The 25,726-nt window shown below is 39.2% G+C and overlaps 1 protein-coding gene across 7 annotated transcripts in view; it reads right to left on the reverse strand.

Moving 5' to 3' along the window:
- Positions 1-25,726, reverse strand: part of ppp1r12a (protein phosphatase 1, regulatory subunit 12A) — a 309,313-nt gene that overhangs the window by 43,954 nt on the left and 239,633 nt on the right. For 4 of the 7 annotated variants that reach the window (XM_039761743.1, XM_039761744.1, XM_039761742.1 and 1 more), the window contains 6 exons: positions 20,014-20,175; positions 15,164-15,254; positions 12,606-12,791; positions 12,301-12,481; positions 11,366-11,496; positions 2,628-2,690 (listed from right to left, as the gene is read on the reverse strand). In XM_039761743.1, the coding sequence (XP_039617677.1) occupies positions 2,628-2,690; positions 11,366-11,496; positions 12,301-12,481; positions 12,606-12,791; positions 15,164-15,254; positions 20,014-20,175 (814 nt within the window). Of the gene's footprint in view, positions 1-2,627; positions 2,691-11,365; positions 11,497-12,300; positions 12,482-12,605; positions 12,792-15,163; positions 15,258-20,013; positions 20,176-25,726 lie in introns of all 7 variants that reach the window. The other 3 variants (XM_039761740.1, XM_039761741.1, XM_039761738.1) reach the window with 1 other exon arrangement.

The raw sequence follows: 25,726 nt of genomic DNA on the forward strand, positions 1-25,726 counted from the left end.
GCATTGGGTGCGACATCGATGGACAAGATTAGAAATGAGTACAATAGAAGGTCAGTTCAGATTGGATTGTTGAGAGACAAAGTGTGCAAGATTGTGTTGGTTTGGACATGTGAAGAGAAGAGATGCTACGTACAGTGTATTGGGAGGAAGATATTAAAGATGGAGCTGCCAGGTAAGACAAAGGCCTAGGGCAAGGTTTATGGATGTGATGAGAGAGGACGTGAAGGTAGTGGGTGTGACAGGAAGATATGGAAAAAGATGTTCCGGTGTAGTGATCCCCCTTAACGGGTGCATCTGAAAGAAGAAGTTTATTCAATGTTTCCCTTTTAAAGGTGACCACATCTAACAAAGGCAAATCAAAAAGTATATTAAAAATAACAACAAAATACACTTTTTTTATAAACAAAACAGTGCACAGTATTACCAATAACATTTGTTTTCACTTTTGAAATAAAGTAACTGTTTTGGTCAAACATAACCTAGTCACATTTCAAAGTATATATTGAATAGGAAAAAAAAGATCTATCATTGCTATCAATGCACATACCCATAAAAAGTGATAACAGTAACAAACACACATGAATACAACATCTACTGCAAACTGAGGGAACATAGGTTTGTTTTAAATCACCATGTGTGACTAGCAGTGCCGTTCTTGTAAACCAAAAGGTGCTGGTCTGTATACATTGCATTGAAATCAAGTTTTAAGTACTGTGAAGGTATATAGAAGCCAAGAGTCCTAGTGCGAGGCCAAGAGTCCTAGTGCAACATGTTTTATTTGGTGAAAAATAAAAACGTTTACAATTTTAAATTGACAAATCACCAAGTATAATAATAATAATAAATTATTTACATTTATATAGTCCTTTACTTACTACTCGAAGTGCTTTACAAACTCCATGCAGGGATGACCCAGGACATGAAATCATGGTATCCATATATTGCGAAGCAGATGTACTACTATTACACCACCTATGTAGGTGTACTGTACCACATAATATTGTGCTTGAAAGTTTAAAATTACAAACAGAATTTCCAAAATCAAAGAACATTAACAGTAGGTTAATAACTAGCTCTACATTGTACAAAAAAGTTATGTAGTTCCACAAAGCAATCATTGCTTAATTTGATAGATTTTTAATGAAAATCGAGTTTTCATCAAACGCAGTCCTTGTAACAGCCACAAATATGCAGGATCAAAGCATGTGAGTGGAGTGCCAACGAACTTTATGAAGAGAAGTGTGGCGACAGTGCTTGGCAGTAACAAGGCAAATATAATACATAACCTAAACTGCTTCTGATTTGTGCCCCCGTTTATAACAAAGAACACTGTTAATCTTATGTTTGTATTTATTCTGTTAGTTTTCAAGTTCACTCAAATTCCTTCATTACTGTTGCAAATGGTGTTCTGTAGGGCTGCCACAATGATTTTATAAATGATCTATCAACTATTTTTTGATCAATTACATTAATCTAACAACTGTTATCTGTCCAAATAATTCTAGCAGGCATAAAAAAAATGTGTACTACACTTAAATAATTACTAAATAAATTTTGGCTGCACTTGGGTTCTAATCCGGGGGTCCTAAATTGATTTGTCATTTGGTGGGCGTGGCAATGCGCTGTATCAGCGTGTGCTCCTAACCTCTCCCCTCTCCTCTATTGTAGTCGGCAAGCATACGAATGGAAACTTTTACTTCAGTGCAATTGCGAGTAATAGTGGCAAATGACAAGTGCATTTAAAAGACAAGTGATTTGTGCAAAGAAATACTGTGGCTTTAACTATTACCCAAAGCTGGCCACTAGTATAATTTCATAAATTAGTCAGCTTCACAACACTGTAACAATTTTTGCCGGACATACAAGTATAAGTGGGTTGCTTATAGCATTGCTGTCTAGTCCTGTGCTGTATTTCTCTTCAGGTTTTCAAACAATTGATCTAGCGCTATTCTGGAATACTTTTTTTTTTTTACACAAAAAGCAACCAGCCATTCTCTTAAATGTTGAGGTGATACACGAACACGGTGCGGCCAAAGGGCGGGTAGTGAATTACCCCCATTCAATAGGCAGCCACCCGATGCACACTACAATGCCACCCTCCGCCGCCCCGTTCACCCTCAATGGCCTCCATTCAGCCACAACTGGGTCACTGCTTGCAGCATTACCAGCCACCCACCGAGAATGAACGGGGCAGCCGTGTGTGGGGGGTGGGCAGTGAAACCGCTTGCCGCCGGGAGCCGCCCGAGGCACATTACACTGCGCGGGCACCGAAATCGCCCCCCTCCAGCCTCCATCTAGCCACCACTTGCAGCATCTCTAAGCCGAAGATGATGGAGCGGCAGTTACTGAGGTGCATGCGTCATAGCTGCGGCCCGTTCATAAGTCGTAGGTCGGATGTCCGTAACCTGGGGACGACCTGTACTATAGTACAACACATAATGCAGTACTTCAGCTAAATTACTGTAAAGGTATGAAATAATATGAACATTGGTTAATGTTAAGTAACGTTCCTGTCTGCTTCAGAAAAGACCATAGAATCATGAGGATGGACTATTTAGAGAATTTCAAAAAAAATGCAAACAACTGTATTTACAAATAAAGACAAGTATAACTAACAAGCACATTACCTGTAACTCATTTTTGCTAACTCCTTCTTCTGTATCCGACTGTTCCTGATCATTTTCATCACTCTAGATATTCAAAGAAAAGTTTAAGGAAAATAAAATCATAAGATAATACTGTACTGATGTCAAATGCAAAAACTTCTCACTATTCTCACTAAAAGAAATTCAGTGTTCAAGATAAACTGCAACAAAAAATTTTAACCACAAACTATAAACAAGCAATAAAGTCTGTAATTCTTAAAATGTCAAAAAAAGTACAAATTCTAAAAGGCAAATTACCTTCTAAACTTTCTAAAAACATAGCTACAGTATTTTGAATAAATACATAAAGCAGTTCACAATGTCATAGATGAGCAAAAAATCAAAGCTTAAAATAAAACATTTGTATACCTTATATACTACTGGATTTTGTTTAGCATAAACAAACAACGGACTTCTAACCCTAGCCTGAAATAGGCCTTGGGAAACAAAAAAACAATAAAACATCCACCAAGACAAAGTGAAACTATGACAAGTTGACAGATGAAACAGAATACGCAAGACAAACCTAAATATTTTAATAGTTCTACTGTTCTGTGAATTGCTCATTGTCGGAATCCTGAATCCTAACTCCCTCACCAATGTTCAGCAATTATTGTTACCTTATAAGAACCAAGGCGATTATAGTTCCACTTGCATAGATTTTATTTCTATACTATTTTTTGCCAGCTAACAACTTTTATGCTTATTAGAGAAAGTATCCACTTAAAGAAAGGAGGGACAGTCAATTGGAATAATGTACCTTATAAGCACCAGTTTGGGTTGAGCAAAAATTGTTTTGGACATGTTGTGTACTAAAACTAAAAGAAAGGGTTGTGCATACACCTGGTTGGTTTATTCATTAAACAGAAATAATGTTTTTATTTATTCCCCATTTTAATTTTATTTCAGTTACTTTTCATGTATACAGTTTCAATTACAATTTTATTTGCTTTATAATTCAGTTACGTACATAACTGCTGGATGTTACAATTTATTTGTAAACATTCAACTGAATGTTATGCAATTACATTATGATATTTAAGCAGGATTTTAAAAAAATCTGTTAATTCAGTCTAGAGGAGAACAGGTCCTAGGCACCAATGTGTGGTGTCAATGGCAATTATGCCATTATGTGGAAGCAGACAGACCAAAAAAAAAAGTGTACATGGGCAAATGCTCCTCCATTTTAAAAACAGTTGAAATATTAGACATAACCTAGGTGACCCATAAATTACAGAACTGCAGAGAGCTGGGGCCACTAGAGGCAGTTCTACGAGGAAGTACCCAACATCATTCAATCAATGACTCAGGCGCCACAACAAGTGGCAGCATTTCCAGCAGCTCGGTGTATGACTCTCTTTCTACCTTTGTCTCTGTTCTTCTCTATTTCACTAATCTCTCCTACCACTTTCTTTAATGTGGACTCATTCTCTGGACACTTTTTACAACTTGGACATGGATTTTTGTGAATATCCCCTTGGGATTAATAAAGTATCAATCTATCTATCTATTCCTTGACCAATGAATGACCATAGGACCTGCCTTAGAAGTAGTTCCCAGTTAAGTGGATAGATACCATTTCCAGTTTCCATTATGATAAACTTGGAGTAGAGTGAAAATTGTACACAGGCTCAACTGTTTGGATGAAATTAAGGACTTGAAATAATGCAAGCTTTAATTATTTAGGCATTTGGAGCACAAAGGAGTGGTAGTTGTCCATTAGCTGAAAACATCACCAATAAATGTAATGGCTTAACACTAGAATTACCAGAGCCTACGAAAAAACTCGTAGATCCGTCCCACCTTAAATCGCTTCTTAAATCCATTTACACCTCTCCGCCAGCATCCTTTGTTATCAAAATGAGCTGATAAAGACAAGCTGCAAGCAGCCGGCTATTCCATCCCCCCCACCGACTTGGAACGTGCACAAACTTCTCCCAGCTCGTGCCTTGATTATCTGGGAGTTAAGTGGAGTTTTAGAGTGGAAATAATAGATCGTTATTTGGAGCACACACATTTCATGTATGTTCCGTTTCTACAGTAATCTGTGTAAACACATTGTTAAAACCAAAACTTTTTCAGATTTTAGTAATCTATACTAATAAAAGGCAAAGCCCTCACTTACTCACTGACTCACTCATCACTAATTCTCCAACTTCCCGTGTAGGTAGAAGGCTGAAATTTGGCAGGCTCATTCCTTACAGCTTACTTACAAAAGTTGGGCAGGTTTCATTTCGAAATTCTACGCGTAATGGTCATAACTGGAACCTATTTTTCTCCATATACTGTAATGGACTTTAGCTTGATGGCCGTGGGGGGCGGAGCTGCGTGTCACACATCATCACGCCTGCCACGTAATCACGTGAACTGACTGTGAACACAGTACGTAGAAAAGAAGGAAGAGCTCCCAAAGAACGCATACAAGCTTATTCATAAGTACAGCTACTGCGGAAACAAAGCACGGTGTAAACCGTAAGTTTAAATTAAGTTTATGGACACACTCCCGGTGCCGCTTGTCATGCCTTCGTCGAATACTTTACTCGCGAGATACAAGTTTAATGAGAACACATGAGGTATAACCGAGACTTTGGATCACTTTATAACAGAGTTAAAATTGCTGTAGCGAGAAGCTTTTAAGTGCCGGGTCTTAGCTAACATTAAATAAAGCCGTGGACATCGCAACATCACACAAGAGAGCTGCTCACGTAACTGACTGAACACAGTACGAGTGATCACTTCCATGCATCAAACCAGTTCAAAAATGCATTACACAATTGACAAGGTAGGAAAAGAATAGGCTCTGATCTGAGCTCCACAGCTAATGCGGTCTTGCGGAAGCAACTTCGTCACGCTGCCACCAAATACTCACAGAAAAATCCACGAGTTAATACACACGCTGTTTCTAGAGTTTCTCCACACTCAATGTATTCCTTGCATCCCCATTATACCGTCTGACCTCCCATTTCAATTCAGATGCCTCCAATTTCCAGTACGGCTCTGCTGCGCGATGACAAGTAATGTCTCAGGGACAGACCCTACAAAGGTTGCCATTGATTTCAGGCAAGATTGCTTTTCTCCTGGACAACTATACGTTGCATTCTCAACAGTGAGCTTGCGCAGCTTCGTCATATAACCGGAGTGCTGAACTGACAACGTGCTATATAAAGAGAACCATAACAATCGCAATAAACGAACAATAAAACAGCGGAGAACCCATGGATTAAATAAAAAGGCAGCTTCCTTGGCAAAGCAAGGAAAAAGAATGGCCTTGTATGTCGTTCGTTTGTAAAACAGTGGAGAAGTTGTGTAAAGGCTGCTTCACAAAAAACCAGCGGAGCGCCTAATATGAACAGGCAGTCAGCTAAAGAAGGGAATCAATAAATATATATGATCGTAATAAACGAACAAAAAATAGCGTACAAGCCGCGGATTAAATAAAGGAAATGGGTACCTGAACAGTACAGTAAGTCTCGAATAGCTACACAATAACTATAACAATCGTAATAAATGAGCAATAAAACAGTACAGAACCGCAAAGCAAGGAGAAACGACGGCCTTATATGGTGTTTGTTTATAAAGCAGAGGAGAAGCTGTGTGAAGGCAGCTACACAAAAAAACAGCAGAGTGCCACACTCTGAATGTATTCCTCGCATCACCGTTATACCCTCTGATCTCTCATTTCAATTCAAATGCCTCAAATTTCCAGTAAGGCTCTGCTTCGAGATGACAAGTAATAAGTCTTAGGGACTGACCCTACAAAAGGTTGCCATTGATTTCAGGCAAGATTGCTTTTCTCCTGGACAACTATATATCTACATATTGTAAAAGGCGCTATATAAACGCCCGACCCGGCACAGACCACGCAGAGGCATGTGTATAAAACACACAAGCTTTATTCTTTTCTTCACCCATAGGCGCACGTCTTCCCCGTGACCCACAGGCAATACACAGTTCCAAAGCACAAAGCACAAAACTATAACCAACCCTTTCTGGCACCACCACTCCTCTCAGGCAACCTTGTCCTTGTCCTCCCGATTCTGGCCAAGAATGAAGGGAGGTTGGCCCGTTTTATAGCCCACCCGGAAGTGCTCCAGGTGCCTGACCAGCTGGTCTTAAGTGCACCTCCGGGTGGGGCTGGTAAGTCATCCAAAGTGGCGGCTGGCTCTCCGCAGCACCCCATAGCGGCCACCCCATCTCCCAACCGGGCTGTGGTGGACTCCATGGGGGAGACTGAGGAAGGACCCATGGCCAGGGAGGCTGCCCCCAGGGGAGGCATTGCACTGTCCATGGTGGCTCCCCCGGACATATGTAGCAGAGGCGTCCCGGCCGGGCATGGGACCCGGCTGTCCATCACAATGTATATATATATATATATATATATATATATATGTGTATATATATATATATATATATATATACTGCTCAAAAGAATTAAAGGAACACTTTTTAATCAGAGTATAGCATAAAGTCAATGAAACTTATGGGATATTAATCTGGTGAGTTAAGTAGCAGAGGGGGTTGTTAATCAGTTTCAGCTGCTGTGGTGTTAATGAAATTAACACCTAGTCAGACTAGTCAGAAAAGATGAGGAGGGAAAAATGTCAGTTGGCTCCACCTGTTAAACCATTCCTGTTTTGGGATTAAAGGAACACTTTTTAATCAGAGTATAGCATAAAGTCAATGAAACTTATGGGATATTAATCTGGTGAGTTAAGTAGCAGAGGGGGTAGTTAATCAGTTTCAGCTGCTCTGGTGTTAATGAAATTAACACCTAGTCAGACTAGTCAGAAAAGATGAGGAGGGAAAAATGTCAGTTGGCTCCACCTGTTAAACCATTCCTGTTTTGGGGGTCATCTCATTGTTGCCCCTCTAGTGCATCTGTTGCTAATTTCATTAACACCACAGCAGCTGAAACTGATTAACAACCCCCTCTGCTACTTAACTGACCAGATTAATATCCCATAAGTTTCATTGACTTTATGCTATACTCTGATTAAAAAGTGTTCCTTTAATTCTTTGAACAGTATATTATATATATATATATATATATATATATATACACACATATATATATATATATATATACACATATATATATATATATATATACACATATATATATATACACACACACACACAGGGTACGGAAAGTATTCAGACCCCTTTCAATTTTTCACTCTGTTATATTGCAGCCATTTGCTAAAATCATTTAAATTAATTTTTTCCCTCATTAATGTACACACAGCACCCCATATTGACAGACAAAAAAAAGAATTTTTGAAATTGTTGCAGATTTATTAAAAATGAAAAAACTGAAATATCATATGGTCCTAAGTATTCAGACCCTTTGCTCAGTATTTAGTAGAAGCACCCTTTTGAGCTAATACAGCCATGAGTCTTCTTGGGAAAGATGCAACAAGTTTTTCACACCTGGATTTGGGGATCCTCTGCCATTTCTCCTTGCAGATCCTCTCCAGTTCTGTCGGGTTAGATGGTAAACGTTGGTGGACAGCCATTTTTAGGTCTCTCCAGGGATGCTCAATTGGGTTTAAGTCAGGGCTCTGGCTGGGCCATTCAAGAACAGTCACAGAATATTTGTGAAGCCACTCCTTCGTTATTTTAGCTGTGTGCTTAGGGTTATTGTCTTGTTGGAAGGTAAACCTTCGGCCCAGTCTGAGGGCCTTAACACTCAGGAGAAGGTTTTTGTCCAAGATATCCCTGTACTTGGCCGCATTCATCTTTCCCTCGATTGCAACCAGTCGTCCTGTCCCTGCAGCTGAAAAACACCCCCACAGCATGATGCTGCCAACGCCATGCTTCACTGTGGGGTCTGTATTGGACAAGTGATGAGCAGTACCTGGTTGTCTCCACACATACCGCTTAGAATTAAGGCCAAAAAGTTCTTTCTTGGTCTCATCAGACCAGAGAATCTTATTTCTCACCATCTCAAAGTCCTCCAGGTGTCTTTTAGCAAACTCCATGCGGGCTGTCATGTGTCTTGCCTCTCCTCAGTGTGTGGATGAGGCATCCATTATCTCCTGGGACAGTCCTGTTACTTCAGTACTAATTTCTGTCTTCGATTAAGTGTGTGTGTTTACTTAATTACACACCTTTATTTGTCCAGTGTTTTGGATGTCAATAATTTCTCATTCAAGAAATGTATGAATCCATTACAATGTAAATATTTTGCACAGATCTCAGATAGAAAATCACCGGCCCTATAGTTCAAACCATGAAATACAGCTTTTTTTCTTTTGTGAATTATAGAAAACCTCTTTATGATTTTGGTCCTTTTTGTCACTACTTATTTGATGTGCGCGATATGTTGTTTAAATAATGTAAACGACTTGATCAGAGTAGCTATCCATCCATCCATCCATTTTCCAACCCGCTGAATCCGAACACAGGGTCACGGGGTACTAAATCCTCCTTCAATGTACTTCTAAAATATGAACAAGCATTGCTGATATGGGTTAAGATACAGATTTACTTTGTAATATCAGCATTATAGCAGCTTCTTCTTTCGGCTACTTTCTTTAGGGGTTGCCACAGTGGATCATCTTCTGCCATATCTTTCTGTCCTCTGCATCTTGTTCTGTTACACCCATCACCTGCATGTCCTCTCTCACCACATCCATAAACCTTCTTTTAGGCCTCCCTCTTTCTCTTGCCTGGCAGTTCTATCCTTAGCATCCTTCTCCCAATATACTCAGTATCTCTCTACTGTACATGTCAAAACCAGCGCAATCTCGCCTCTCTGACTTTGTCTACCCACCATCCAACTTGAGCTGATCCTCTAATGCACTCACTTCTAATCCTATAACATAGCTGGTCTTATTGCCGTCTTGTAGACCTTCCCTTTCACTCTTGCTGATATCAGTCTGTCACAAATTACTTCTGACACTCTTCTCCATCTATTCCACCCTGCCTGCACTCTCTTTTTCACCTCTCTTCCACAATCCCCATTACTCTGTACTGTTGATCCCAAGTATTTAAACTAATCCACCATCACCAACTCTACTCCTTGTATACTCACTATTCTACTGACCTCCCTCTCATTTATACACATGTATTCTGTCTTGTTACTGACCTTCATTCCTCTCCTCTCTAGAGCATATCTCCACCCCTCCAGGGTCTCATCAACCTGCTCCCTACTATCGCTACAGATCACAATGTCATCAGCAAACATCATAGTCCACAGGGACTCCTGCCTAATCTCGTCTGTCAACCTGTCCATCACCACTGCAATTAAGGGCTCACAGCTGATCCCTGATGTAATCCCACCTCCACCTTGAATGCATCCGTCACTCCTACCGCAGATCTCACCACAGACACACTTCCCTTGTACATATCTGTAAAACTCTTACATACTTCTCTGCCACTCCCAACTTCTTCATATAATATCACAACTCCTCTCTAGGCACCCTGTCATATGCTTTCTCCAGGTCAGCAAAGACACAGCGCAATTCCTTCTAGCCTTCTCTATACTTCTCCACCCTCAGAGCAAACATCGCATCTGTAGTGCTCTTTCGTGGCATGAAACCATACTGCTACTCAATAATCATCACCTCACTTCTTAACCTAGCTTCCACTACTCTTTCCCGTAACATCATGCTGTGGCTCATCAATTTTATCCCCTTGTATTTAATACAATCCGGCAAATCCCCCTTATATTAAATATGGGCACCAGTACACTTCTTCTCCACTCCTAAGACATCCTCTCACTTTCCAAGTTTCCATTAAACAATCTGGTTAAACACTCCACTGCCATCTCTCCTAAACACCTCCATGCTTCTACAGGTATATTATCTGGACCAACGGCTTTTCCATTCTTCATCCTCTTCATAGCTGTCCTTATGTCCTCCTTGCTATTCCGTTGCACTTCCTGATTACCTATCTCCACATCATACAACCTCTTCTCTCTCTCGTTCTCTACATTAACCAGCCTCTTAAAGTACTCTTTCCATCTGCTCAACACACTCTCCTCACTTGTGAGTACGATTTTATCTTTATCCTTTATCACCCTTCTTGCCGTCACCCTTACTACATCTGCTGTAGTTTCCCAACTGTCTGGTAATTCTTCACTACCACCCAGTGCCTGTTTCAACTTCTCCCTAAACTCAACCTTGCAGGCTTCTTTTTTCAACCTCCACCATTTGATCCTTGGCTCCGCCTTCACTCTCTTCCTCTTCTTGATCACCAACATCATCCTACAGACCACCATCCTATGCTGCGTAACTACACTTTCCCCTGCCACCACTTTGCAGTCTTCAACCTCCTTCAGAATAACTCTTTTGCATAGGATGTAATAATTTAATTATATTAATTTAATTAAATAGGAATTGTTATAGCAACAATACAAAATATGAAAAAAAATTTAATAAAACTAATTAAAAGCCATTCAGCTCAAGCAATGAAAAACACTTCCCCCTAGCACCACCGAGACCAAACACTACTCTTCACTATTCCATATCAGTACCAGGAGACACTAAGAATTTTGTATCGCTTTATCAGTGTGTCTTGTCAGTTAATTAAGTATATGATTTTTTTTGCAGATTTTACTATAGTCAATGTTTTGTCCACACAATTCAAGCGTTGTAAAGGTTTCTGAATTAGCAACTCTTCACAAATGGGAACAAAAAAAGAATGTTCAACAGAACAAAAAATTGAGACAGAAAACAGTGGCCAAATTTTAAAATTCTAAATGAATTTATACTTACATCGTGTGTATAAACAGGAACTCCTGTGGACCGCCGTTTTTCTCTAGGCCGCCTTCTGTCTCGTACAGATCTGTGCTGAGACTTATCATCTGACTTATCGTCTTCTTTATCCTCCTCTTTTTTGTCAGCTTCTATAAATGTATTTTTATTAAATAAAAACAATAAAGGCCATCACACATTTAGTTAACATTACTCTAAAAAGGTCAGTTCATGATGATTTCTCCTTTAACCTCCCTAGCATAAAATTTTTTCTCTTTAATAAAAATTACATTTTTATAAAATTCATCTTTCTACTGTAAAACATGCATAACGCTAAAAGTACAAACTCAAAAGTGTATCAAGTATAATAACGATATCAATAATAATAATATGAACAGCACTCTGCTCATTTGCAAGTCAAGTCAGTATCACTTTCGGATTCACCAGAATCACCTTTGCTTTCAATATCATCGCCTGAAGACAGATTCACTTCCGTCATCACTGCTGATGAGAGGTGTTTCTTACGAGACACCATTATGAGGCTAGGAGAAGATGCGTTTACACCTTTGCCCAGATAAAGCATGGGCCTGATGCTTACACAATACATGCCTATAACCATTGGCAATTATTTTGGACTCTTCTTTACAATGGATTTAGATTTTGTTCAGATGAAGGACTGTGCAAACTAAGCAGCCAAAAACTGCTTGTTCATTATTTCCAAGTAAAGGCAGACAAACCGTGATCCAAGAGAAAGAGCCATTTTGTTTTACATAGAGGTAGATGTTCATTATTGACTTCAAAGAGCTTAGTCACAAACCTCCTGTGAAGCTATAAGGGCTCTCATATAAAACAATGACTTGTAATTGTGTGTAATGACAGAAAGATTGAACAAATTGATTAAAAAATGTACGACATTAATTATAACAAAAATATTATACATCTCTATAAGACATTACCTTTTTCTGTTTCTCTGTATGAAGTCCTAGAGTAGCTGTGGTACGCAGAAGTTATGCCTATTAAACTGTTAGGCCTATTTAATGAACTAGATGAATATAAAGAGCTGCCTGAGGAGGTTAGTGAACCAGAGGACGTAGAAGATGTGGTTGAACTGTTTATTGACCGTGACCGCTGGTAAGGCTATAGGTTGAACAAAAGAAGAAAATCACAAGTTTTAATAAACATAACGAATATGTTAACAAACCAAACTAATTATATTTAATAAGATCAATGTGAAAAAGCATAAAAATGGAGAGTGAAATACCTCTTCTAAGTCTCGATATCGCGCCCGCTGGTCATCTTCTCGTGTTTCAGACTCTTTCTTCTCCTCTTGTTTTTCCCTGTCCTGTTTTTCCTTTTCTTCCTTTTCTTTTTCCTCTTCTCTAGGCCGAGTTGGACGGCTTCTGCCAATAGTTTTTTCAGCTTCTTGGAGATCAGTTAGTGTTACACCCTAAAGAGAAATAAGAATCTTAAAATGTTTAAAAATTACAGCATTTTAATTTTTATCACTACAGCACTAAACACTTGAAAACTAATGACATGAGCTTCCAATTCCCTCCACAGAAGTAAGGGTTGATGCAGAAATAATCACCTCAATTAAAACTGAATGAGTGATAATACCAGTGGGCCATGCAACATGATGAACATCTGTACAGAAATACTCTTGTTAAAAAGTGTTCTCCAGGCAAGATAAATTGAATTAATTTTTTTTTCCAGTTTGGTGTAGTTTGCCATTTTTACAATATTTTGAGCACATCATTTAGTTACCTGAAGGGCAAATACTAAGGAGCAAATCAAGGGCGACAATGGTAGAATAAATACAAGGCAGTTAGTGGTTTGATAACACAAACATACATGGAAGACACTGACTTGCAGAAACATATCCTGGTAGGGATTAGCCCTAGGAGTTACACCAGTCCACTATAAGTCAACAATACTGCAAATATCTACACTTAGGCAATTTAGAGTTGACGTTAGGCAGACTGCTGTCCTAACTACATAAGACAAGCATGAACTATAAATGGCTAACTAGATAGCTTAGAATAACTAGCTAGTATAACAGATTAATAAAATTTAGTCCTGCTCATTTCCATACTTCATTTATTGCAATGTGGCTACATTGTTTTATTAAAAATCCATTATTAGTTGTTAAAATTTCCTCTAAATCTAATCATGAACCACCCTTAATGACTTTATTTAACTTCTACTACTATTGCTGAGAGAATTTCAATGAAATGAAGTATATTGGGACAATTTCTCCAAATAAATTAGAAAACAAATGAAAAAAAATATTTTGCGTAAGGTAAATAATATTTAAACTTCTTTTAGAAGTAATGGTTTGCAGGAAATTCTTAAAAATTAGATAAACAATTAAACCACATGCATTATACTGTAAACACACTGTCTGCAATGTTAATAAACAGCAATAAAAAAAAAAATTAAAAGTGCAGCTTTGCCTAACAGTCAGAACAACAATCAATTTCTCTGCAACATTTTGGCTTGTGAGTGCACTTGGCAATATGAATAAAGGAAACAACTGGCACAGTGTAGGATAGAACATTTGGGTTTGCAATTGGAGCACAGTCCACAGTATTATATTGGTTTCTTATATTATGTTGTGTTTTTGAATATGAAAAGTGTGTTAAAAATGCATTTTTTCTGCTGACAGAAAGCCCTAAACAAAATGTGAAGGACTGAAACATACACAGCTTAGCTAATTGACAAAGTATCTGCATCAACAACTACTAGCTGACACACAGACCAAACAAGTCAAGCAATCAGAGTCAAATATATGCAACATATATGTGCCCATGTAGAACAGTGTGATAAAATAATTAAAACATTGTTTTGCAGTAAGAAAAACTGAAATTAAAGGTTGAGTACAACTGACCTGAGTAAAGACCCTGCCTGAACCTGAATAAAAACAGTAAGCCATATATATATTTTAACTTATGGTTAAATATTTGATAGTGGAGGGAGACTGCATAAGTGAACAACAGCAAAAGTTGCAAAGCTGAAAGGAGAACTTGAAAGGAAATACACTAAGACTGGGATGCTTAACAAGAACCCTAATTTAAAGACTGGCAATAGCTGTCTTTCATTCATGTTTAAGTACTCAACACTAAACTAAGACCTCTATAAATTAAATAAATAGAAAACTAAGATTATCAATGTATCTAAAAATCAAGAGTTGTAAACACCAACACAATCTTATACAGTCTGCCTATTTAAGTTTTAAACACTAATGGCACATTTCCATTATTTCTATATGGACAGTATATTAAAAATCTAAATTATTCTGAAGCGTGCAGCACGGTGGCGCAGTGGTAGCGCTGCTATCTCGCAGTTGGGAGACCTTCGCTTCCCAGGTCCTCCCTGCATGGAGTTTGCATGTTTTCCGTTTCCTCCGATTTCCTCCCACAGTCCAAAGACATGCAGGTTAGGTGCATTGGCGATTCTAAATTGTCCCTAGTGTGTGTGTGCCCTGTGGGGGGCTGGCGCCCTGCCCAGGGTTTGTTTCTTGCCTTGCGCCCTGTATTGGCTGGGATTGGCTCCAGCAGACCCCCATGACCCTGTAATTAGGATATAGCAGGTTGGATAATGGATAGATTATTCTGAAGCAAACTAAAACAAGGGGAAAAAAAATTGTTTCACCGTCTCAATGAGAGATTTATTGACCAAGCATAAAAAAAAAATCTATCAATATTTAATAACAATCAACTGTGCTGCTTTTTTGCATATGTTTAGAACGCTTTAAAAAAAATTCCAAGACAACAAATACTCAAACATTTTCTAAGCAATGTAAAGTATATTAAAGCTTACCTGCGTTGACCTTCTTGACTGTCTTGCCTGCCGTGACCTTGCTTTTCTTTGTGATTCTGACTCTTCATCTCGGACAGGAGTGAGGTAAGATCTACTAATACATTGGGAAAGGTAAAGCTTAAGTTTTCAACAAATTCCATAAGGTAAACAATGTAAAGTTACAGGCATAAAAAATGAAAGCAAATATACCCTCCAGAATGTACAAACATCTAATAATTAATAAGTATACTTTTCTACTCAAGAATAACTGAACAGTTCAAAGCAAGATGTAGAACACACTTTCATGGCTGTGCTCACTCTATTATCTCTCCGTGTTGCTATCACTAAATTATTGGCTGCAAGTACCCCATGACCTGTACTGTAGCATTACATCATTAGAAAAACATTGCAAGCCATCTTTAACACTATGTTCTAAGGTATCACTGTTTATGTTATTAGATGAAAGAAGAACTTTCAACAAAACAAGTTAAAATGTATCTTCAATGTACGGTATGCTTTATCCACTTCATCACTACACAGTCCAAGCTCTTAAGTATGGCTCCAATGACAGTAGAACCTACTGAGAGTACAGATTTCATTCAGATTCTTGCTACTTGACACTACAATGAATACAAACATGAAAATTAGCAAAAAAAGGATAGTAAATGAAGGTGTCAAATGATAGACATAAGAAGCACAACAGACACCAATAAAATTAAAACGGTGAACTTCTTTTGGGTAATTGTGAAAAGGAACAGATTATGGAGAAGAAAGAAGTGCATTAAGGTTAATATAAACTGCTCAAAAAAATTAAAGGAACACTTTGAAAACACATCAGAGCTCAATGGGAAAAAGAAGTCCTCCTGGATATCTATACTGATATAGACTGGGTAATGTGTTAGGAACGAAAGGATGCCACATCGTTTGATGGAAATGAAAATGATCAACCTACAGAGCCCTGAATTTAAAGAATCAAAAATCAGAGTGAAAAAATTATGTGGCAGGCTAGTCCATTTTGCCAAAATTTAATTGCAGCAACTCAAAATTGTACGCAGCACTTTGTATGGCCCCTGTGTTCTTGTATACATGCCTGACAACATCGGTGCATGCTTCTAATGAGATGACAGATGGTGTTGTGGGGGATCTCCTCCCAGATCTGGACCAGTGCATCACTGAGCTCCTGGACAGTCTGAGGTGCAACCTGGTGGCATTGGATGGACCAAAACATAATGTCCCAGAGGTGTTCTATTGGATTTAGGTCAGGAAAGTGTGGTGGCCAGTCAATGGTATCAATTCCTTCATCCTCCAGGAACTGCCTGCATACTCTCACCACATGAGGCCAGGAATTGTCGTGCACCAGGAGCCACTGTACCAGCATAGGGTCTGACAATGGGTCCTAGGATTTCATCCTGATACCTAATGGCAGCCAAGGTGCCTTTGTCAAGCCTGTAGCGGTCTGTGTGACCCTCCATGGATATGCCTCTCCAGACAATCATTAACCCACCACCAAACTGCTCTTGCTGAATGATGTTACAGGCAGCATAATGTTCTCCATGGCTTCTCCAGACCCTTTCACTTCTGTCACGTGCTCAGGGTGAACCTGCTCTCATCTGTAAAAAGCACAGGGCACCAGTGGTGCATCTGCCAATTCTGGTATTCTATGGCGAATGCCAATCGAGCTGCATGCTGCTGGGCAGTGAGCTCAGGGCCCATTAGAGGACATGGGGCCCTTGGGTCACCCTCATGAAGTCTTTCTGGTTGTTTGGTCAGAGACATTCACACCAGTGGCCTGCTGGAGGTCATTATGTAGGGCTCTGGCAGTGCTCATCCTGTTCCTCCTTGCCCAAAGGAGCAGATACTGGTCCTGCTGATGGATTATGGACCTTCTATGGTCCTCTCCAGCTCTCCTAGAGTAACTGCTTGTCTCCTAGAATGTCCTCCATGCCCTTGAGACTGTGCAGGGAGACACAGTAAACCTTCTGGCAATGACACGTATTGATGTGCCATCGTGGACAAGTTGGACTACCTGTGCAACCTCTGTAGGGTCCAGGTATCGCCTCATGCTACCAGTAGTGACACTGGCTGTAGCCAAATGCAAAACTAGTGAAGAAACAGTCAGAAAAGATGAGGAGGGAAAAATGTCAGTGGCCTCCACCTGTTAAACCATTCCTGTTTTGGGGGGTCATCTCATTGTTGCCCCTTTAGTGCATCTGTTGTTGATTTCATTAACACCACAGCAGCTGAAACTGATTAACAACCCCCTCTGCTACTTAACTGACCAGATTAATATCCCATAAGTTTCACTGACTTTATGCTATACTCTGATTAAAAAGTGTTCCTTTAATTCTTTTGAGCAGTATATATTGATAGTCAAATGGGCAAACATAATTCCTCTCTTCAGAGATCTGATGTAATGGTTAAATGGGGACAGGAACCGAGTGCTGTGCTATATCCTAATCTCTTTACACCTATGCTAGGAAGAAAGAGGACCTTAATTGATCAGAAGAAACAATATGATGTGTATCTAATGACTGGTATGTTCCAGTCCAGCCTGGTACTTAAAGAAGCCATACCACCTCATCTGCATTGCCCATGACAAACTCAGGATCAGACCAAATGTGTCCAACTTCACCTGGAGGTTTTAAATTGTACTATAATATCATTAAAAATGCGATAGGCAAACTGGATAGGGTCATGCGATATGGGAATTCCAGGTTTTAAGTGGCCCAAGACTAGCTTATAAAAACACTTCAGGATGACAGGTTTAAGTGCTTAGAAGCAACAGACAGAGGACTTCTTTAGTATGGGTATGATGATGGTGATTTTGAAGCAATTGGGGATAACTTTCTACCTCAAGGAAATTCTGAGAATGTCAGTAAAGATATCCATCAGTCTAGTCCTGAAGCAATTGTGATTTACTTTCAACAAGGTTCTTTTTACGTCAGCAGTGGTCTTACATCTGATGTGCCTAGTATTCCCAGCTGCTTTATGCCCTTGGATCTGCAACCCCACTAAAGCACTTGTCAAATAGCTGACATCTCCTTGCATCTTGCCCCTTGTGCAGTACTGTGGAATCCTAGAGAACATGTCACTCCCAGGGTTGCTACAAATATAGTGAAATGTAGAAATATATAGTGTAAAAATAAATATAAATGTACAAATATATAGTGAAATGTAGGAATGCCTATACCTTGTCGTGCTTGGTATACCGGTAGAAACAAGACAACTGTAGAAATCTGTCAACTGGGAGAATTTTTTAAATATTATTTTTATGGAAGTACAACTGTGGAGATGGAGTAATAAAGCTAATTATGAACACTGGGCTTTCTTTGTGAAAACAGAAGCCCAGTGTTCATAATTAGCTTTATTACTCCATCTCCACAGTTGTACTTCCATAAAAATAATATTTAAAAAATTCTCCCAGTTGACAGATTTCTACAGTTGTCTTGTTTCTACCGGTATACCAAGCACGACAAGGTATAGGCATTCCTACATTTCACAGGACATAAAAAGTGCTTCAAGGTCAGTGGTACTCAACCTTTATTTCTCAAAGGGCCCCCAGTGATCCATGAGAATATGTGAACCTCCCACTAAATGCCATTCTTGTACTGTTGTTGCAGTCTTTGTTTCTGAACTTGCATATATGTATAAAATCACTTTTTCAGCTTCTGCCATTATATTGCCTGTATTTTTTAAAGCTTAATATAAAATTAAGAAGCCTTTCAAAAATAGCCTGTTTTTTTATTAAAGAAAAAAGATTTTATTAGTGTCTAAATTTTCTTAATTTATGCATACAATTTAATATTTCTGCATAAATTTTATTCAAAACATAATTACAAAGGCTATATCTTTATCCTCTGGGTTCAGCACTAGAGTGTGTAAATATATTAAAAAAAATTTTTTGTAAGTATACAGTAACGCAAGAAATATCAAGAAAGCAAGCAAAAATATAAACATTTATGTGAATCATATCCCTCCAAATCATGAGGGTCCAAAAAGGTAGGTAAATTTGGGACCCAGAGCTTTCTGAAACAGCCACAAAGTACAAGGGACTGCGATTTTCACAGGGTACAACACTTTTCACTACATCAGTAACAATGGACACAAAGAAGGAAAAAGGTCTGGATGGGTTTGTGGCCTATTTGAGGGTACGGAGATGCAAACATCAACACTTACTTATGGAAAGACATTTCATATACATTATATAATAATACACACATACAGTGTGCTCGTATGTTTATATGTCCTGGCAGAATTTCTAAGATTAACATTTGACTGTTGTGTTAAAGACAATATATTCAAATTAGTTAGAACTCTCGTCATCTGGCTCATTTTGAACCATCTTCTAACATACATTTTGTGTGTCCTTTAGTTAGCTGTGCTGCAGCCTCTTTAGCACTCTTTCTCACTAAGTAATGCTTGCTGACGATTTCTTAAAAGATGCAAGATGCTGATATAATTTCCAGTAACAAAGTATCTACTCCCTTTATTTTTCACATTCTGTTAAACATCTAAATTTAAATGCACTAATACACTAAATTCATCACATTTATGAATCAAAAATATTTCAAGAACATTACTTTCTTCAGAATTTAACAGAATACCTCTCTAAATGAGAAATTTAACTGCAGAAAGAAATGGTTGTTCAATTGGTAAGCTCAGAAACAGTCTGTATACCGCAATCAGTACCGCCATAGGGACAGAGCTTCACCTCACTTTAGTAGTACCGAGAATAATAATAAAATAGAACAAATTTAAACCTAATTTTAAAGAAAACTGTTGAAGCTTTTTTTAATCTATGCTATTAATTAAGAAAGTAAATTAAAACTTCAATTACAACCGCTGACTTAATACAAAGGAATACTACTAACCTGCGTCTCTCCCGACTTTCAGTCGTAACAGGTTTTCCAGTAGTGGTGCTGCTGGTGGTAGTGGCTGCTGTATTGATAATGGTAGGAATAACTGCCACAGATGCAGGCCCAGACTCCTTCTCCTTGTCCCCAGTTTCCTCAGGCCAAAACCGATTTGAGGTACTGCAAGAGAAAGAAAATATTAAGTATTTATTGATATTTGCACTAGATTATCAGCAATGAGTTTCTTGCAGTTTGTCACACCGAAGCTAAGGTTACATAATAGCTATTCACACTTGAGCCCACCATTCCCCAATTCCAGAAGTGTTCAGATCAATTGCTTTAAAATAACACATTAACATACACACACTTTTAAGATTCGTGTGCACAATCATCATGTATTGTTTAAAACTTCTATTATATCTTGTGTGCCACTTATTCACACTATATACCAGCTACATAACAATCGGGCAAACTATTGATGTCAAAGAAATGACATTCCAGCCATTCCCCCACACAGCTACACACAGTGAAACTTTGTTAGAATTTGTACTCCACCAAAAGCAAGTGACTCACATACATTTGAAGGCAACATCAGTACAATCAAAAGAGAAATTACTTTAACCAACTTGCAAACTAGTAAAACTCATATGTGAAGTGCAGACGTGCGCAGACTTTGAACAACCAAAACGAAAAAAGACCCGTATGAGACATACACGGGTATGACCGAGTTACTGCAGAAATCAAACTACACAAACTAGAAGTCACAGAGTGTGCTGCAACTGGATTGCTTAGATTATGTAAATAAGGCCTATCACTGAAGATAGCTGGGAAACTTGTGTAGTGTGATGAGGGCTTTCACCAGCTTGCAAACTGGAAAAATCCACAGGGAAACTGCATATACACAAAAGACTAAAAATATACTGCTATAAGCTATTGCGAGAGTGTAACAAATACAGAATCTACACTACACGTATACATAGGCTCAGGTTGATCTTAACAAACATAAGCAATACTCATCAAAAAAGTTATCCCCAGCTGGATCAATTTGTTGTTCCGAATGACAATTTATCATCAGTGTCATAGACCTCATGACTCATGTAACTGTTTTTTCCTTTCTGGCATCATCATGGCACAAACCTTTCAAAGGTTCTGGCACCCCATCATACAATTTAAGGCTTCTCACAAAATACATGAAATTAACCCTCAACCTTGTCAACAGTTCATCATGGTTGTAGTGGGCATACTCCCACATGGCATCAGCGCTTACCAAAGACAAAGTTCAATTATCATAAAATTACCATGTACTGTAAATTGAACTTGTGGGACGGCTAACTGCGCCACAAACCCAGATGTGACAAAATCAAAGTAAGCACTAATTGCTTTGCGGGACTACATAACTTTTTTGTAGAGTATAGAGCTAGTTATTAACCTGTAGTTATTCTTCTGTGAAATTCTGTGTTTGTAAGTTTAAACTATCAAGTACAGTATTATGCAGTACACTACACTCACGCAGGTGATACAATAGTAGTGCCCCGGCTTTGCAATAAGATAATGGGTTCGCTTCCCTGATTCTCCCTACATGGAGTCTGCAAAGTGCTTGGAGTAACAAGTAAAGCACTATATAAATGTATAGAATTATTACTATTATTGTACATAACAATTTGTCAATTTCAAATTTTAAACATTATTAATTTTCAACAAACAAACAAAACGTAGCGTTAGGATTCTCTGCCTCTATATACCTTAAAAGTACCTCAAACTTGATCCAAACACCACATATGCGTACCACCACTTTTATGTTTACAAAGAAAGGTACTGTTAATCACGTGGTGATTTAAAATGAACTTATGTTCCCTCAGTATGCAGTAGATGTATTCATGTGCGTTAGTTACAGTTATTACTTGTTATGGGTTGGAGCACTGACAGCTCTAATAGTGTTGATAGTTGTTTTTTATTCTGTTAAATGCAGTTTGTGACGAGCCTGGGTCATATACAACCAAAATGTTTATTTTATTACAAAAGAAAAACAAATGTTATTGCTAATACTTTTCACTATTTTGTTTTTATGTACTTTGAGAAGTGCCTAGGTCAGATATGAGCAAAATATTTATTTAAAAAAAAAAAAATTCTATTACCTCTACTTCTACTACCTAACTGATTCTGTTCAGTTATAGCTTTTTTATGTTTTTTTTTTATGCATTTTTTGACATGTCTCTGTCAGATCTGACCACATTTAAAAAGGGAACAATGAATAAACATTACTTGTTTTTCCAATAGACTCGTGTTGGTTTAGACTTTGTTATGCTACCGGCTGCAGAAAATGTCTGGCCCAGATAAATTACTTGGTTTGAAAATCTGGCCTAACTGAATCTGTAATTGCCCTGCCCTAAGTCATTAAGTCTATCATCTAGAAAACTTTGGTGGCTGCCATAGTATAATGAAAGCTTTCTATCACAAATCATGACTAAATACTACAAATTATACAATGGTTGAGTGATGCATTATTTTGCAGAAATATAGATGTTTTTAGACGTTGTTAATTTTGTTTTAGAGAACAAATTTCAAACCAATATTTTGGCAAGAAATTACTGAGCATGACTTATTTTTCTTTAACATGCCAACAAAACTGTGTGATGATATGTTGCCAATAGCAAAAGTATGGGAGCTCATGAATAATCAAAGCAGACTTGAACACAAGAATCCCTGAAGCCTATGAAAAAAAAGTCATAATCCCGGGCCACCTTAAATTCCTTCGCATCTATCCATTAGCATCTTTTGTTTTGCAACTGTGTCGATTAGCACAAGCAGGCTGCTATCCTATACCCCCGACAGCCACAGCCCAAGTCAGACAAAAAGTTCCCCCAGCTCAAGTCTCTTTATATCGGTGTGAGGTGCCTGGCGTTGTATAGGGTAAATATTTATTTTATTTGGAACACATGCATTTCATGTGTGTTCCATATCTACAACAATCTGAGTAAATGTAGGATGATGACAGGAAATGAGGCCAAAAATATTACACACATAAGTAAAACAGAAACGGTTTTCATGTTATAGTACTAAAGACAAAATTTTGACATGAACTGTATGTGTGAAGACTAAAGTCCAAATATCAAAAACACAGTTTCACAAAAAGTCCAAGTATAACAAAAACAAGTGTGCTTTTATTCAAGAATCAGATTAGGTTACGACACTGACATGACCACTAGTGGTGCAGCGGTAAGAACTGCCGATTCATACCAAGAGGTTGCAAGGTTCGATTCTGGCTTCTTCCTAGATTTTCTGTTTTGAGTAGTGAGCTTCTTTTATTGTTAATGTTATAGAATAAAAACATACATTTGATTTGAGCATATAACAACTGGTGTAAATTTATGGTATTGGTAAAGGTTAGCATTTTTTTTTTTTTTAATTCAGATTTTTTTTATATTAATTTTATTACAATCCCCGTCAAGCGAACGCGGAGATAGCGAGTGACATCATCCATTCCGCAGTTGCTGTTACAAACGCAGCACCCTGAGGCACTTGTGCTAATCACTGGAGACTTTCACCATGTAACGCTGGACAAAACATTACCTGCCTTCTTCCAGTATGTGGATTATAACATTTGGAGAAACAGGACTATCGACCTACTGTATGCAAACTTTACAGACGCATAAAGCGCCACCCCGCTGCCTGCGCTTGGGAAAGCAGATCATAACCTGGTTCTGCTTCAGCCTCAATACAAACCAAGAGTGAGGGAGCTACCTACAACACCACGCTCATTCAGGAAGTGGTCCCCTGAGGCAGAGCAGGCTCTGAGAGACTGCTTTGGAACTACAGACTGGGATATATTGCTTGGGTCACATAGTAAGAACATTGAAGAGGCTGTTGAATGCACAACTGATTACATCAACTTCTGTATGGACATTGTAGTTCCAGTAAGAATAGTACGCTGCTATGCTAACAACAAGCCATGGATTACAAGTGAAATCAAGGGCCTTTTGAACCAGAAGAAAAGGGCTTTTAAAGGTGGTGATCAGCATGAGCTCAAGCGTGTGCAGAAGGAACTCCGAGTCCAGCTCAGGGTGGCGAAAGAGCAGTACAGGAGAAAGCTGGAGCAGAAGTTGCAGAACAACAGCATGAAGGAAATGTGGGATGGGATGAAGATTATCACTGGCTGCAGCTCGAAGCGGGGTGCCGCCATCGAGATAGACGTGGAGAGAGCAAACCAAACGAACAACTTCAATAGGTTTGATCACCCTAACCCACTCTCACCTCGGAGTACTGCATCCTCCTCCAACCATCCTTCTGCTGATACCAGCATAGGTGAGACATCCCCACCTACAATTACAGCAGCCCATGTGAGCAGAGAGCTGAAAAGACTTTGTGCCAGCAAAGCAGCGGGTCCAGATGGTGTATCGCCACGACTGCTGAAGGCCTGTGCGTTGGAACTGGGGAGTCCTCTACAGCGCATCTTCAACCTGAGCCTGGAACAGGGGAGAGTCCCAAAGCTTTGGAAAACATCTTGTATCACCTCTGTCCCAAAGGTATCACGTCCTAGGGAGCTGAATGACTTCCGGCCTGTCGCTCTGACGTCACATCTGAAGACGACCATGGAGCGGCTGCTGCTTCACCACCTGAGGCCAGAGGTCCGCCACGCCCTCGACCCTCTGCAGTTCGCATACCAGGAGAAGGTGGGAGCGGAGGATGCCATCATCTATATGCTACACCGATCCCCCTCCCACCTGGACAGAGGCAGTGGTGCTGTAAGAATTATGTTTTTGGACTTCTCTAGCGCCTTCAACACCATCCAACCTCTGCTCCTTAGAGACAAACTGACTGAGATGGGAGTAGACTCACACCTGGTGGCATGGAATGTGGACTATCTTACAGACAGACCTCAATATGTGCGTCTTTGGAACTGCAGGTCTGACATTGTGTTCAGCAATACAGGGGCACTGCAGGGGACTGTACTTTCTCCGGTCCTGTTCAATCTATATACAACAGACTTCCAATATGACTCGGAGTCCTGCCACGTGCAAAAGTTTGCTGATGGCACTGCTATTGTGGGCTGCATCAGGAGTGGGCAGGAGGAGGAGTACAGGAAGCTAATCAAAGACTTTGTTAAATGGTGCGACTCAAACCACTTACATCTTAACACCAGCAAAACCAAGGACCTGGTGGTAGATTTTAGGAGGCCCAGGCCCCTCATGGATCCCGTGATCATCTGACTGTGTGCAGAGGGTGCAGACCTATAAATATCTGGGAGTGCAGCTGGATGACAAATTGGACTGGACTGCCAATACTGATGCTCTATGTAAGAAAGGTCAGAACAGACTATACTTTCTGAGAAGGTTGGCATCCTTCAACATCTGCAGTAAGATGCTGCAGATGTTCTACCAGACGGTTGTGGCGAGTGCCCTCTTCTACGCGGTGGTGTGCTGGGGAGGCAGCATAAAGATGAAAGACGCCTCACGCCTGGACAAACTTGTTAAGAAGGCAGGCTCTATTGTAGGAGTAAAGTTGGACAGTTTAACATCTGTGGCAGAGCGACGGGCATTCATGAATAATCCACTGCATCCACTGAACAGTGTCATCTCCAGACAGAGGAGTAGCTTCAGTGACAGACTTTTGTCACTGTCCTGCTCCACTGACAGACTGAGGAGATCATTCCTCCTCCACACTATGCGACTCTTCAATTCCACCCGGGGGAGTAAATTCTAACATTATTAAAAGTTATTGTCTGTTTTTTTTT

This window comes from Polypterus senegalus, chromosome 8, assembly GCF_016835505.1.
Source record: "Polypterus senegalus isolate Bchr_013 chromosome 8, ASM1683550v1, whole genome shotgun sequence".
In the NCBI taxonomy this organism is placed as follows: domain Eukaryota; kingdom Metazoa; phylum Chordata; class Cladistia; order Polypteriformes; family Polypteridae; genus Polypterus; species Polypterus senegalus.